Source organism: Raphanus sativus, chromosome 9 (assembly GCF_000801105.2).
Source record: "Raphanus sativus cultivar WK10039 chromosome 9, ASM80110v3, whole genome shotgun sequence".
Taxonomy (NCBI): domain Eukaryota; kingdom Viridiplantae; phylum Streptophyta; class Magnoliopsida; order Brassicales; family Brassicaceae; genus Raphanus; species Raphanus sativus.
In genome coordinates this window covers 26119153-26135694 of record NC_079519.1, presented here as the reverse complement: position 1 = coordinate 26135694, position 16542 = coordinate 26119153, and the positions used below count along the sequence as shown (strand labels likewise).

Sequence of the window (16542 nt, the reverse complement as noted above, 5' to 3'; positions counted from 1 at the left end):
TCCAAGCAAAAGTCATTCACAGTGTTTGATAGAATGAATGTTTGCAGGCACACTGTTAGTTCTATACTTGTCTTTAATAAAATTAAAAATGGCTTGTATTATCTGCGAATATCTGAATCCAAATTCGCATCCGTGAAATAATCACAAAAAATAAAAATAATCACTAAAGGGTTTTTGATATATGAGCATATGAGGATAACCAAAGAGTGTCATTGACAAAAGGGAACATAATTAAAAAGTTATCAGATTCAGACAACAAACAAACAAAAGATGCAAAATTATCAGATTCAACAGATTGAGTACAAATCTATGTCTTTTTCCACCAATATAACCAACTTGAACTTGTCTTCTATGCATGAACTTCTTCAAGAACAACAAGTCTTTTTCTCTCTTCAGCAGCTTCCTTTCTTTCTTTTTCAGCTTTGAGTTCCACTGCTTTCAATTTCTCACAAACTAGAGCAAACTCTTCAGTGAACCTTATCTCTAGCTTTTTCATCTGACGAGACATGTTTTTCTCCTTCTTCATAACAGAAGCATCGAAGATGCTGGCTTTGGTAGGTTTTATGTTTCCGAAGAAGATGATCTATGTAAAAAGAACCATGAACATAATTTCAAATATGCTAAATTTGTTATGTTTCTATTGGAAAGCTTAGGATTTGAAATCTAGTGCTTGTGAACAACTTTAGTGCACAAATTGTATTTTTGTTTCATCTTCTAATAATCTATATTTTTCATATTTGATGAACAACCTAAAATGACTATAATCATTAAAATAACATTAATTTGTTTCATCATATGATCGAACAGCATAAATATTATCTAAATATTTATATTTTAATTTTCATCAACTTTCATTAAAAAAATTAAGTTATTATAAGTTTTTTTTATTCATTCATTAATTTATTAATTAACCTTCTTACTGAATCAATCTTTAATCATTCAACTAATATATTTTACAATGATTAAATGCGACTAGCTCAACAATTTGGAAACTTTTTTTTTTTGGAAACTTGGTTGTTTTCACTTATTAATAAATTTTCTTGTAATTGCAAGCATTTGTGTATCACTAAATTTTGATATTATTAATGTTGTTTCCTTTATTAAGACACTTTTACAATTAATTTTGGTAAGATACATATATACTCAAAATTTTGCTATTTTTATATCTTGAACTGATGTGGAAAATATTATACTATTGAGTAGAAAATTGGTGTGTTTGTAATTATATTATTGTGCATGTGTAAGTTTATATCTAATATATAACATATTTCAAATATGCGTATTTACATAAATGATATTATTCATGTTATATTTGGATATTATTTTAATATATTTATAAACCAATCTCTTTGTGAAAATGAATATGGTAATGATATATAAAAATTTTGGAAATTACTTTCCAAACAAAGTTTTTGAATGGTGTGGTAAAAGACATAGTTACAATGTTAAATTAAATCCGTGAGCATCATTTGTTTTTCATTTTTTATTGGTTTTGTTTCATTGGATTTGAGTTTTTCAATTTATTTCGTTTTGATTTGTTGGATGTATATAGTATATCTTGATGTCAGGGTTTGAAATTTGCATAAAGTAATAGTTATTGCAATACTATGAAAATGTCACATCTAACTTGATTATGTGTAGTCAAGATAGTTATTGAAATAGAGCTGTGTCCCACACTGTTCATCAATTAAGTATGAGATTATGGTTTTAAATAGTGTGGGATGCTATTTTCTTCGGTTTAAGGTCTTTCTTTTCTAAACCAACAAGTTTTATCCAACACAGAGTCGTCGGAAAAAAAAAAGAAAAACACAGTTCTAAACGCAAAATAATCTTTCTACTATATAAGTGGTTACAGAGACGCGCAAAGATACACAACCCAAGAAGCCGGTTCGACTGGATTAACCAGTTCGCTCTATTACTTTTTGTGGTTAACTGTAAATATCATATATTGATGAAAACAGGTTTTAGTTACAATGGTTGGAATATTCTCAAACATAAGTATCTCTGGCAAAAACATTGAAAAATAGAGATACAAAAATAAAAGATTTCCAACGCTTTGGACTTAATTCTCAAGATGCAGAGCAGTGCTCCTCCAGAGATCCTTGGGGAAGACACAAGGGATGAGTAGATGATCCCTTGTTTCCTCGTTAGTGTCACGAAGACAGCAGGATGTAGTAATTCATAGTCCCAAAGAGGAGAGCCTGTTAAGTTCGGCTGTCAACATAGTAAAGGAATGCTTCGGGATATAACCCCTAAACCGTATTTGCTCGAGCCCATGGTTTCCTAGTTATCTTCTCTCTCTCTCAGTTGAGACCAAGTCTTTTGTGAAGAAAACCTATCGCAGTCAAAACAATTAACTCGCAATAAGAGAACATCATCTAACATGCATGAGATAGGCATGAAGGGGGGCTGATTCATTAGACCTCAGGTCTGGAAGGGTACAAGTAGTGTCGTTAGAGGCTGCTGTGACCTTTGCTTGAAGAGGTATCCTAAGATCACGAGGACCATGAAATCCAAGGAGTGAGATTAAAGGTCCGAGTGGGATCCATGAGTCAAACCAGAAGTAAGCATTATTACCATTACCAATCGTGCGGTGTATAAATCTCCCAGCTAAAATGTATCGCCTAGCGAAGGAGATCGGATGGAAGCTCTTTTGAGTTAAGATGGTGTGAATGATTCTTAGACTCAGTCCCCCTTCCCTTTTAGGGAGGCATACATTTGTCCATGAAACTTGTGCAAATGCATGACCTTCAATACTGCCTGCCCACAAGTAACGGCAGCAGAGAGATTCAACTCTTTTCACACAACCCTTAGGTAGAAGAAAGGTTTCCATTCAAATACCACTGTCCCGGAGATTACCGAGGATATAAGCTGCAAAAGAAATAGATTTTGCAGACCACGATTGAAAGTTTCGGGCGCTTCAAAGGAAGGTCCAAAATAGTGATACTTATAACAGCGTCAGGGATATGGCCTGCATGAAAGGCTGACAACGAGTGTGTAAAAAAGTTGACTTTTTTTTTTGAAAGTTTAAAAACGGATTGTAACTGTAGATGATTATAAATTTATAAATAATTAAATTCGATTATAGAAAAATTCTACAATTTTAATTTTTCGGAATTTCTCACTGATGAACAAGAGTTTGGAATAAGTCTTTGTTGCCGGCCATGATACTGGACACTTTCCTGGATTAACACGAGTGGGAGCTAATAAATGCATATAAACTTCTGTGAACGGTTACTTGATTAAGAAGCAATATATATTGATGGAAAAGAAGTTAAGAACCACGACTTATTCCTTATATATTAATTGAGAAACCCTACAACCTCTACATGTCACCACCAGAATGAAATTCAGAATCTTTAGAAAATATGTTGATCCAATTAAATATATATTATAATTTTCATTAAACTAATCATAAAATTAATTAAAGCGTACAATTACTATTTTATTTTCTTTCCTTAAATAAAAGTTACGGAATTACCAAATATGACTATTACATAAATAAAAATTAGTGATTATAATAATAAAGATTTGATAACAATATATATCTCCTCTATCATTTTTGTTTAATTTTATACTATTAAAATAAATTAAACAATCAAATTAGCAATAAAATTATTTTTTTTTGTATATGTTATATTTTGAATTTAAAAAAACGACAATAAATTACTAAAACCGTTAAAATTATTATGTTAAAAATAATGATCAATGGTTGAACATTTTTTTTGTAACAACAACATTTCTTATATATTAATTGAGAAATATTATAACATTTTTTGTAGCCAGATGTCACCATGATGGTGAAATTCATAATTTTTCAAAAAATAGGTTGATCCATCTTAATTTATATTAAACTATATATTAAACTAACTATCAAATTGATAAATAGTGTACAAAAGAAAATTCTTGCACTTTTGTATTTACGAATAATAAATATTTGATAATATTTTCTTATAATTGTTTAATTTTATATTATTAAAAGATATTAAACAATCACATTAACCATATAATAAAAAAATAATTTTTTCTTATATGTATATTTTGAATTTTTAAAATGAATATAAATTATTAAAAAATTAAAATTCTATTCTGAATTTTTTGTGATCAATGGCTTATTTAATTTTTTTTTGTTATAATAAGATACAAATGATCATAAAATTGTATTAATATAGAATTTTATTTAAGAAAATATTCAAATTAAATTATATATATATATATTCAGCTAACAACTTAAAGCAAGAAAATTAGTTGTATCAATTTAGTCGTTTAGTTGAAACCTTCAGAACTATATGAAATACTAAGGTCAAAGTTATTTGATTTTGAAAATAAGACTAAGCTGCTGATTCTAAAATTATTAAAATGGTTTTCAGTGATGTTAAAGTGAAATATTTAAAAAAATTATGGAACTTGTTTTTGTAATAAAAATTCACCTGATGACCATATTACGATTTTTATAGGTATAAAAAAGTGATAAAAATTTAAACTCAAATCGATCAGTTTCATTATAAATTTAAAATAGATTTGTGTCAATAATTACAATTACAGTTACAAATGCCGAGCCCAAAATATAGATGATTATATAAAGAAAATATAATTGTATGTATATTAATAAATTCAAATACATATACATATTTAATTTGTTAATACTATATATTTTTAATTTTTATTATATAATCTCATTTTGCGCAAATGGCATGTCTTATCCTAGTTTTAAAAAAAATCCTAGAAAAAGGTAATTACTCATAAGTATTTCCTTTTCAACCGTAATAAACAAAAGAGTATTTTCCTCTAAGAAATTCAAAATAGGAGGTTTTATTTGCAAATCCATAAAATATTAACACGATATACAATACATCAAGGAATTGGTATCGCCTATTTTTACGTTTAAGAAATAAAGATATTACTCTTAGGGTTAAGAGAATGAAACAGTGAGAGGCGGGATCAGTTGAAAGTCGCCATGAAAAGGGTCAAGAGGTCCAAGAAACGAGACGAAAGGAATGATGATGTAAACGATCCGTTTATCATCATTCCTACGGAACTGAAAGTAGAGATTCTCATGAAACTGCCGCCGAGATCCATAGCCAGGCTCCGTTTCGCTTCTAAACACTTGTCATCGATCATCCTCGGCAAAGAGTTCACCGAGTTGTACATGACTCGATCTTCGACTCAACCGCGTCATCTCGTCTCAGTGCACCGTGGCAGCGACATGCAGCTCTTTCACTCCTTCTCTCAGGAGGAGCATCCGTCGGCTTCTAATGATCATGACAAGGTTAGTTATACACTGGATCCGGATGTACGGTATGTTTTCACTCCACCTGTCCGCGGCTTGATCTGCGGTCGGAACGGTATCAAGATGATGATTGGAAACCCTAGTACGGGTCAGTTCGTATCGTTACCTAGAGTCAAAACGAGGAAAAAAGACATTTTATCTATTTTTGGATATGATCCGGTTAATGATGTATACAAAGTGTTGTGCCTGACGGTAATAACTCGACGTGGTAATATAGCTCGTGGTATTATATCCCGTGATTATTTCTTGGAGGATGTTATGGCGTGGGAGGCTGTTATGTCCGAGGAGCATCAAGTTATCACTCTAGGAGCTAAACAAAAATGGAGAATGATCAAGTGTAAGTATCCACATCGTCATTATTCTGGATACCATGGGATATGCAGGGACGGTGCTCTGTATTATTTAACTTCTTACAAACAAAAGCGATCTCTAATGTGCTTTGATCTGAGTTCTGAAGAGTTTAATGTTACTAAGCTACCCGACGACTACAGTCTTCAAGAGTTTGGTAATCTGGTGAATCACAGTGGAAAGATAACCATAGCCGTCCAGGCCTATGATGGACCAATTGACCTATGGGTTCAGGATGATGTCAACAAAGAAGTATGGTCAAAAACTGCTTCCGTGGTTCCTTCTATGAATGAGATATTTGGGGGAGATCAACGTTTCATGTTCAGGGGTATACTTCCTAGTGGCGAGGTCATATTCAAACCGCTCCCGTCCCCTAACCCATTCTTTTTTATTTGTTACGATCCCAAGGAGAAAAAAGTTAGACAAGTTGAGGTCGATGGAATACGAGATGACTCTGCTGCTATCCAAGTCTATTTCGATCATGTTGAGAGTTGTATGGTTCTGTGAAAGGTTTGTTGATCCGTCGATGAACCTGAACCTTCTTGTTTCTCTTTTTGTTCTTGTTTTTAGACTCTTCCTTATTACTGGAATTGTGACATCTGATTCAACAATTTATTCAGTCTTTTCATCAGGGACGTTGTAATGCTTGTGGATTATATATACAAGTATGAGTTGATTTAAGTTTTTTTTTTGTGTGGAGCTAACAAGATTCGGTTTTCTTTTCATTTATATTTTGAGTGAAAAATAGTTTGTGTTGGCTTTTAACCTTGCTTTATTCCCATTTGTTCACAGTTTGGTATAGGTTAAAGTGATGTATGTATATATATATATATATATATATTATCCACATAAATTTTGACATATATCCAAATGAATAAACATGAATAAGCTAACTTTAGATCATGAAATCGATATGAGTTTACTACCATATTTTAAATATGTAAACTGAATAAATGAAATTTCTAATGTAATATGTATTTAGTTGTTATAATGTTGTAATGTTGTATTCTTATAAGTTATATCATTTTGTGAAAATAAATGTGGTGATGGCACATATTAGCATATAAAAAAAATACCAAACAATGTTTGACGAAGGATGTTGTATTAAATCCGTGAGCATCCACGAGTTCTTCATTTCATAAATTTGTTTGATTGGATTTAAGTTCGTTTCATATTCTTTTGTTGGATCGGACCAACTACGTACATCTTGATGCATGGATTAGAAATTCGCATAACATAATAGTTATTGCAGCATTATGAAAATGTGACATCTAATTTTCTTTAATTATAAATTTTGTGTGTGTGTGTCACATCTATTTTAGAAAGTGAGATGATGTTTTTTTCGTTTTGAGGTCTTTTTTTTCTAAACCAAAAAGTTTTACTTAACCCCAAATAGTCGGTGTCAATATGCCCGGTTTAGTTCAACGCCAAGAATCTTTATAAACTATAAAATGGTTACGGCAGCGCCGTAAAACACCAAACGCAGCTCAAAACTTTCAAAAGGCATCTCCGCCTGCTTCAATGTGTCCATGTCCATCCATGTGATATGATTCCACTGCTGGACCCAAGAGAATAAACGGTCCGGCCAGATTAACTTGTTCACCGCAAGGAAATATAAATAACATTCCCCTTTTAACGAATTAACTTAAGAAAAATAAACCAACGTGAACATTATTTTTAAAAAAGGATACAATAAACCCACATATCCATTCCCTTTAAATCAGCACTAAACCGGATAACTGTACCGTACCGAACCTCGTGCTGTGTCAATATTAGCATTAAACAAAGCTCACACTTCCCATCATCTCTCACCACCAAAGCAGTCCTCTCACTTTTATTACTTCTTCAATTTTTCAAGAGAGAGAAAGAGAGTGAGTTAATGGCGCTGGCGAATAACTTAACGGCGATACTGAACTTACTGGCGTTGCTATGTTCTATACCTATAACGGCGTCAGGAATATGGCTTGCCTCAAAGCCTGACAGCGAGTGTGTCAATCTCCTCCGCTGGCCCGTCGTCGTCCTCGGCGTTCTCATCCTCGTCGTCTCTGCTTGCGGCTTCATCGGCGCCTACCAGTAAGTTTTACATAAAAAGACAGGACACTTTTGCTTCAGTTTGATTCAAGCGTCGTTTGAGCTCAAATGATCATTCTCAGGCACAAGGAGACTCTGCTGGCTGTGTACTTGTGCTATATGGCGATACTGATCGGGCTTCTGCTGGTGGTTCTGATATTTGCTTTCGTCGTGACCCGACCCGACGGGTCGTATCAAGTTCCGGTTCGAGGTTACAAAGAGTACAGGCTCGAAGGGTTCTCGGATTGGCTGAGAGAGAATGTTGTGGATTCCAGGGATTGGGGGAAGATCAGGGCCTGTTTGGCTGATTCGAATGTTTGTCCTGAACTCAGCCAACAATTCATAACTGCTGATCAGTTCTTCTCTTCCTCTTCCATCACTCCTCTCCAGGCATGTTCTCTCTCTCTCTCTCTCTCATCTTTTATTCTCTTTATTTTGAACCTGAAACTTCTAGTTTGTTACAGTTTGGCCTCCACATTTTACATTTCATACCGTTTGATTTGACTCTTGTAGTTTTTTTTATTCCTTATCTTATTTTGTAAGCAAGCTGTGGTTATTTGATGTTAAGCAGTGATAAATCACAGTAAATGTAGTAAACAGTGATGCTAAAGTCACCAGCGCGGTAGTTATGTCCCCTAATTAATCAAAACCGTAATTTCACGCACTCTGGACATGATTATTGATAGATAACTTGCAAACTTAACACCTTAATTAAGATTATTTGGGTAATTACATCTCTAAGAGTGAATAGTTCACATAGTTAGTTGCCTTTAAATGGAACTATTTGTTTATATCACTTTAATCATTACGACTAGTTGATTAGTTAAAATTATTTGAATGAATAATATTTTGTCAATATCTAGATTATGTGAGACCTATACGGTTTGTTCTTATAAATGAAAAAGAAAGAATTGTCCATTATTCAGAAAAGTTTAGCTTTCCACTTTAGCTTTTGTGAAGTCCAAAAGAGCATTGTTCTTATTCTCTTTTTTTTTTTATGTTCAAATATTCTTATTCTCTTTATTCCTTTTATTTTGTAGTACCTTTAACGATTTAATTATTTTCCTTTTGTATTTCCTTATCCTTTAGAAAACTAAAAAAAAAATGCAAAACAGGACAAACTAATCCAAGTAATGTTGCAATTAGCTCAATTTATGTGGTAAGTTACTACTAAGTTACTCAAATTGTAGGCATATGTAGTCTCAATTATTGAGAACTTATCTTGAAGCTCTATTATTTAAATTATTAGATGTCTGATAGATATATACAACCATATGTGTATTCTACGAGGGTAGTGCGAAAATTTATGGAGATCAACAGTGCAAAAGATTATAATAAGATAAATAACAATTTCAAAACAATACATTATCATAAGGATCCACCATCCACCCACAATATGTTACATGATAACATAGCTTTTCTTTGTTTATTTATTTTATGTTCTTTATCATTATCTCACTTACATAATTTTATGATCCATTTTCTCTTTAGATAATCTTTTAAAAAATTTCAACCCAAACTTGAAATTTTTTCAACGTTTTCTATTCAGAATTATTTAAGAAATGCCACTCTCAAAATTCATTTTCATGGTTTTGCCTTTAAACAATATCTTGGATTTTTGTTATTTGAATAGGTTCCTGTTCTATTTAACTGATATTAATACTTAATTGGTAACCATCATAGAAACATTAGGAATGGATAGTAAAAGAACGAGTATGAATAAAATTTTGGGAATGATGAGAAAATAGTGATTCCTTATAAAAGTTAACAAGGAAAAAAATTTCTCTCTAGTTCTCTACAAAAAAAATGAGAATGAATGAAAAGGAAAAGTTATTACTCTTGAATGGTAAATTTTTTAGAATGTTAAGGAATGTAGTGTTCCTTTTCTTTCTCTTAGTTATGTAAAAATCTCAATTCAAAATTTGACAAAATTTCAAAATTTTCTATCCATAATTATTTAAGAAATGCCACTCTCAAAGTTCATTTCAATCTTTGAATTTGGTTATTTTGAATAGGTTCCCGTTCTATTCAACTGAGATTAATACTATAATTATGTGGGATATTTGTTATAACTAATAAGATCATATACTTTATAGTCTTTATATGATTCAAAATTTATAATTCTGTTCATCAATAAGTTTAAGTCATTTAGATATTTTATTCATTTAGTTACTAGCAAGTTGGTACCCAAGTCCTCTGTAAAAGTATTCGATGGTGCTTCATTTTTCTTTTTTTTAATTGGTATTTCATTTTTTCTTCATTTTTTCAGATTTTGAAGAACTGAATAGTATTTCCCCAAATTTGAAAAATACTATTCAATTCTTCATTTTTGAAAATGAAATCTTTATTTATTGTTATTTTTACCTTAAAGATTAGAAGTCATCCAATTAATTTCAAATCTTACATTATTACTTTTATCTAATCGAATTTTAATAACAAAGAACATGAAATTATTAGTTTTTAAGAATTTTATGTTTGATTTAGAAGAATTCAGAATATAATAAGCTCATTTATTGTTTTAAATTACCTTTTTAATCACTTAAGAGATATAGGTATTTAGTGATTTTTATTAAATCTTGTTTATTTATTTATGTTATGTGTAATAATTGTATTATATAATAATTTTAATTTATAAAAATAGTAATTGAGTCAAATTAATGTTAAAATAAAATAGATAAGTGAAATTAGTAAATTTTAAAAAGGTGTTATTAGTAATTAAATATAAAGTGGTGATAAAATAAACTTAGAATATTCCATTTTGAAGAAAAAAATAAAGTAAACTATTGGAGAATATGCTGTTTCGTTTTTTGGAAAACTTTAAATTTTAAAGAAAAAATAAATCTAACCATTGGAGATGCTTTTACGAGACTACTGAAACCACTGATAATTAAATGAGCCTAGGTGATGAAGTTTTGACTGATTGTATGTTAAAAGTAATTAGACATTATTAAATAGTGGACCAATGATTAAATACGATAATTACAATCAAAATTCTTTGTCTCCACTATATATCTCACATGTTATTTCTACCACTAAATAACACAATATGAAAATATTCCAAACTATATATTCAAAAGATTATCAGTATTTCATTGGCTGAGCTTTTGATCATACCTAATTGTGCATTTTCTTTGTGTTGTACAGTCCGGTTGTTGCAAACCACCAACCGCGTGTGGCTACAACTTCGTCAATCCGACACTTTGGCTAAACCCAACCAACATGGCTGCAGATGCAGATTGTTACCTATGGAACAACGATCAAAGCCAGCTTTGTTACAATTGCAACTCATGCAAAGCTGGTCTTTTGGGAAATCTTAGAAAAGATTGGCGTAAAGCAAATCTCATACTTATCATCACCGTCGTTGTTCTCATTTGGGTCTATGTTATTGCATGTAGTGCGTTTAGGAATGCTCAGACTGAGGGTCGCTTCCGTAAATAAAACAGGGCTGCGTCTTAAGTGTGCATGTGTATAGATTTGTTTGTCGTTTTTGGGATTGGAGTATTCGAAAATAGATTGTGATATTATCACTGTGTTTTAAAAAAAGCAACTTTGCATGGATTTTTATGTTTATGTTAGATTGCTTGTGAAAGAACAGATAACTGAACCAATTTATACGGGTCAAGTTAACAATTTGAATATTTTATTGATTACCATTTGTCACTTATACAAAATCTAGAAGATTTAACCATGAACATCTACGCCTTGAGTGTCTCTTTTCTAAAGCTTATTTTCATCCTGCAATGTCAACAACATACATAAATCTACTCAGCTTCTCTATACACATAACACAAGAAAGTAAACACATATAGGCATAAGGCATGGTTGTTTTAAAAAGATATTTATAAGTATATACTAACGTCTTCAAAATGAAATATCATTTATACTTAAATCACGTTTAAATACACTATTTTTACTCTTTCAAACAAATATACTATAGTTTACATAAACACAAATTTAACTATATAATTACTGTGATGATGGTGATGGTGATGGTGATGGAGCACTAGGTGATAGGCCGCATGTTTCGCCCTTTAGAGCTTGGTAGAGAGATTTTCTTTCAGTAAGATGCTGGTCTTGTGGGCTCTTGAAGAAAATGCACGTTAAAACACACTCGCAGAGACAAAATCTTCTCACAGAAGGATCCTGATGACGGCACTTTTTCAAGCAATCATATAAACATACGGGGTCGGTTCCTTCTGCTTCTCGTTCCATGGTAGCTATCACCAACACTACCATCATCATCACCACACTCCACTTCGTCATCCCTATCTCTCTTAAACGTTTCGTTGTTTTAGTTTATAATAGATTTGAGTTTGACTATGTTCACTCAAAACTAGTTTTATACAGAGTTTCAAAAAAGAAAAAAAAACTAATTTTATACACATCAGAAATCAATAACCACATCTTGATCTATTGTATATTCTTGGCGTTACGATATGTTACTTTTCTATGGTACAGCCATTTGTGCGTTCTCTACGCCTTTAATTAAGATGTAATTTTCGTAACTTCTTGGAAAGTTATGAAAGGTATCGTCTTTTTAGTACCGTCTTTTCTTTGTTTTACTTAAATTGGAGAATCCACTTTCAAGACAAATCAGCAAAAGGCTTCCAAATGTCATATACTGTTTTAAAATCATTATTTTACTCCATATAAAGTGAAACTTTAGTAAACTTGGTGATCAACAGAAAAAAAAAAGAAGAGATTACAGTTTTGCTTAAGTCGGCGCTTGCTCGAGTCTCATTATAGGGTCGATCATGGATGCTCAATAAACATTAGTTTTTATTTCTAAAATTTAAAGAACTAACATACAAGTTTAAAAGTTTAAAGCATTAAGAGTTAGAAAAATTTTCACTAAAAATGTTTTTAGCACTTAAAATTTTAGGAGTTGACAACCCGTTAATATTTGTTAAATCAAAATGCCACATTATCCCGAAAATCATCAAACAATCTATATAGACACATAATAGGGATGTTGTTCAGACATATAAAAATGTCAGTTTCAAACTATAAAAAATGTTAATCACTAGCAACAAATAGTTATCATTTGTTCCGGCTCTCTAAGAGGAACAAAGACTTATCTATTGCAACCAGTCCGGTTTGGTTTCCTCTTGATCGGGTTTTGTTTTCAGTCTCTAGTCGTCAACCAGTCATAAATGATGAGTCTCAGAATTATAGTTTAGTGATAGTTAGATGGAAAATAAATTTTGTACAAGGGTTAGCTATAATTTTAAAGTTCATAATCTAATTTTGTATTGTTAATTTGACCAAATTTTCCAAGAGCGAGAATGTAATTAAGAATTATTAGACGGAAAATAAATTTTGCACAAGGTTAAGCAATAAAGGTTCATAATCTAATTTTGTATGGTTTGAGATATAAAAACTATATATAATAGGTTGGAAGCATACAAGTTCGATCGGATGTAGTGGATAATCCCCGACCCCGACCCTTTTCTTTCTCTCATATCATTCGATCTGAAAACTCTATTGCGGATTCACTAGCAAAAACGACCCTTCGTGTTTCTGTAACGAGAATCCCAATGGGCTAACATTATCTTTTGGGCTTTAACCCATTTCAATGCATCATTTTCGTGACGGAAAAAAGCATACGAGTTCAAAAGCAAAAATCAAACAACAAACAATACAATCAAGATGGGGTTTACAAGATGCAATAACCACTAAACTCAAGTCGTTAACTAGCATAGACCAATTAACTTGCCGTCTGAAATATTCTTAACTTAGGTTGGGTACGCACTAAATAACCTAAATAGCTACAAATAACCAAAATACTTAACAAGACATATTCGGAAAATACGTAGTATCCATGTATATACCAATCATAAACGCACATGAATCTTTTAGTAGGTACAGTTTCGGATAACATACATTTCATATAATTCTAGATGCTTCTATTATAAGCTGAAACAATGCCTGATATGTTGACTTTTACTCTATTAAATGAAAGATTGTCATCCTAGATTAACAGATGTAAACTTGTTCGTGGATGGTATTGTTGACATGAAGTAGAATTAAGCTGTCAGACTTGAGAATTAAGCTAGAAATTTATAAGACTTTATAAGATTTTATAAGGCTTTATAAGACTTTATAAGGAGTACTAGACTTGTGTTTACCAACATAAAGAGAAGAAGAAGAGAGAAGGAGACCGTTGAAGATATTATAAACAATAAATAGTTTATTATAATATGTACTGAGGCAACTTGTCTTTAAATACTTGTACTCAGATATACAATTAATTAACAAAGAAAAATTATTCTCTTCTTCTTTCTCTTACAGTTTGAAATCTAGATCTCTCTTATTTTCTCTCTCTCTCTCTCTTGTTCTTCATTCTTCCAGAAATAAATTTTCAGATATTTCTCTAATTCTCACATGGTATCAGAGCAATAAGCTCCTGAAACTTATTCTACTTCCGTAAATCTACTCTTTAAATTTCTTTTTCTTATTCTGATAATCTTTTGAAATCTCTACCACTGGATAATAGCTGTTCTTGATGTTCTTCAGCTGTTCATGATGGAAAAATCAGAGATTCTTATTCCTGTAACCCTTGAGGGGTCTAATTATCTGATATGGTCAAGAGTGGCCATAATTACCTTGGGAAGTCATGGACTTTGGGACAGCCACATTATGAAGGCTGGAACTTCAAAGAGGATGACTCAAGAGGATATTAAGGCTACACGTCTGAAGCATGACAACAAGTGGGTTCAAGAAGACCAGCAAACACTTGGAATCATACACAACTCTCTGTTTGAGCCAATCTTAAAGGCTCATTCTCACATTAAAACCGCCAGGAATCTATGGGAGAATCTTCAGACTGTCTATGAAAGTCTATGGGAAAGTCTTCAAGCTGTTTATGAGCAAGACAAGTTTTTCAGCTTTCTCCTGCACCTGGATTCAACCTACAACAACCTGATAAATTATTTCCTTAGAGAAGGAAAGATTCCAGATTTAGAAGATGCATGTTTCCTGAGAAGTCAGCCAGCTAGATATGAGTTCAAGGAGTTTGAGCATCCACTGATTCAAGGAAGAACCATGTACTCAACTCTCAGTAGTGACTCAACTGAAGTAGAAAGGTGGAAAAGTGTGGCTGGCGCAACCAACCCTGATGGCCTAGTAACCAGAAGAGACCTTGATTCCTTTATCAAAGCTGCAAAATCCCTTATTTCATCCAAGGAGGCTGGTAAATACTCTCCTGACTCTAAACCCATTATCATAGATTCAGGAGCAAGCCATCACATGATTAGTGATAGGAACTTGATTAGTGATATTCAGTCTGCCACAGGGAATGTGCTTATAGCAAATGGTGATAAGGTGAAGATAGAAGGGATATGGAACCTTAGGTTGTTCGATAGGGAATCAACTGCCTTATATATGCCTCAGTTTACATCTAATTTGCTATCCGTGAGGAGGGCTACTGTTGATCTGAGCTGTCAAGTTGTCTTCAGACCAGATGAGGTTGAGTTTCAAGACTTAAAGACAGGGCATGCTATAGGAAAAGGTCACAGCCATCAGGAACTGTATCATCTTCAGAAGACTAAACTATATGAATCCGCTTCATCCCTTTGCTTGGTCAGTACTTCTACTGGAGTTGAGAGCACCATATGGCATGCTAGATTGGGACATCCTCATACTAGAGCTTTAAATCTGATGCTTCCAGGAGTGGTGTTTAAGAATGAAGAGTGTGAAGCTTGCATATTGGGGAAGCATTGCAGGACATACTTTCCAAGGTCCAACACTATCTATGAGAAGTGTTTCGACCTGGTTCACTCTGATGTGTGGACTACTCCTTGTATGTCTAGAGAGAATCACAAATACTTTGTCACCTTCATTGATGAGAAGTCCAAGTACACTTGGGTGACACTGATACAGTCTAAGGACAGAGTCTTGGAAGCTTTCAAGAATTTTCAGTCTCATGTCGCCACTCATTTCAGTGCTAAGTTGAAGATTCTCAGGTCAGATAATGGTGGAGAGTACACAAGCACATCACTCAAGCAATTCCTATCACAACATGGGATTATTCATCAGACTAGCTGTCCTTATACTCCTCAGCAAAATGGAGTTGCTGAGAGGAAAAACAGGCACCTTATGGAAGTGGCTAGATCAATGATGTTTCACACTAATGTCCCAAAGCGGTTCTGGAGTGATGCTGTGATGTTTGCTTGTTATCTGATCAATAGGACTCCAACTAAAGTCCTCAATGACCTCTCTCCTTATGAAGTTCTCAACAAGAGCAAGCCATCTCTGGATCACATGCGTGTGTTTGGATGCATCTGCTTTGTACTGGTACCAGGAGAGCAGAGAAACAAACTTGAAGCCAGAAGCACTAAAGCCATGTTCGTGGGTTATTCTCCTAACCAAAAAGGCTACAAGTGCTATGATCCAGACATGAGAAGGGTGCTAGTCTCTAGAGATGTAAAGTTTGTGGAATCAAGAGGATACTATGAGGAGAAGAGTTGGGATAAGCTCAAGGACCTCGCTCAAACATCCTCTGATAGGGCAGACAACCTAAGGCGCATCATGGAGTCAATTGGAATCAATTTACCAAACTAACCAGCCCCGGTCAGAGAGGTTCCAACACACGCTGTAGATAAAACAGTGGAAGATGTTGAGATCACTCATCTTGATCATGAAGGGGGTGATAGAACTGAGCAGCCTGCGCAAGCTCAACCTGAAGAAAGCCCATTATCTCATGATCAAGATGATAGATCAGAAACTGAGGTACAGATGGGAGAGCCAGGTTGAGTCAGTAGATCAGAAGCTGAGGTACAGATGGGAGAGCCAAGTGGAGTCAGTGAGGCTGAACCTGAGCTGATTCAACCAGT

General features: G+C 33.1%; 2 protein-coding genes across 2 annotated transcripts; both read left to right on the top strand.

The window, feature by feature from the left end:
• The first annotated feature begins 4888 nt into the window (after window positions 1–4888).
• Window positions 4889–6163, top strand: LOC108826527 (F-box/kelch-repeat protein At3g04660). Its single transcript, XM_018599903.2, has one exon. It carries the CDS (start codon window positions 4958–4960, stop codon window positions 6143–6145), a length of 1188 nt encoding a protein of 395 aa, XP_018455405.2. The 5' UTR covers window positions 4889–4957; the 3' UTR covers window positions 6146–6163.
• A 1274-nt stretch (window positions 6164–7437) lies between these two features.
• Window positions 7438–11358, top strand: LOC108827164 (tetraspanin-2). The gene is made up of 3 exons (XM_018600514.2): window positions 7438–7711; window positions 7792–8098; window positions 10853–11358. The coding sequence occupies exons 1-3, from the start codon at window positions 7518–7520 to the stop codon at window positions 11144–11146; spliced, it is 795 nt and encodes a 264-aa protein (XP_018456016.1). The 5' UTR covers window positions 7438–7517; the 3' UTR covers window positions 11147–11358.
• Window positions 11359–16542: the final 5184 nt, after the last annotated feature.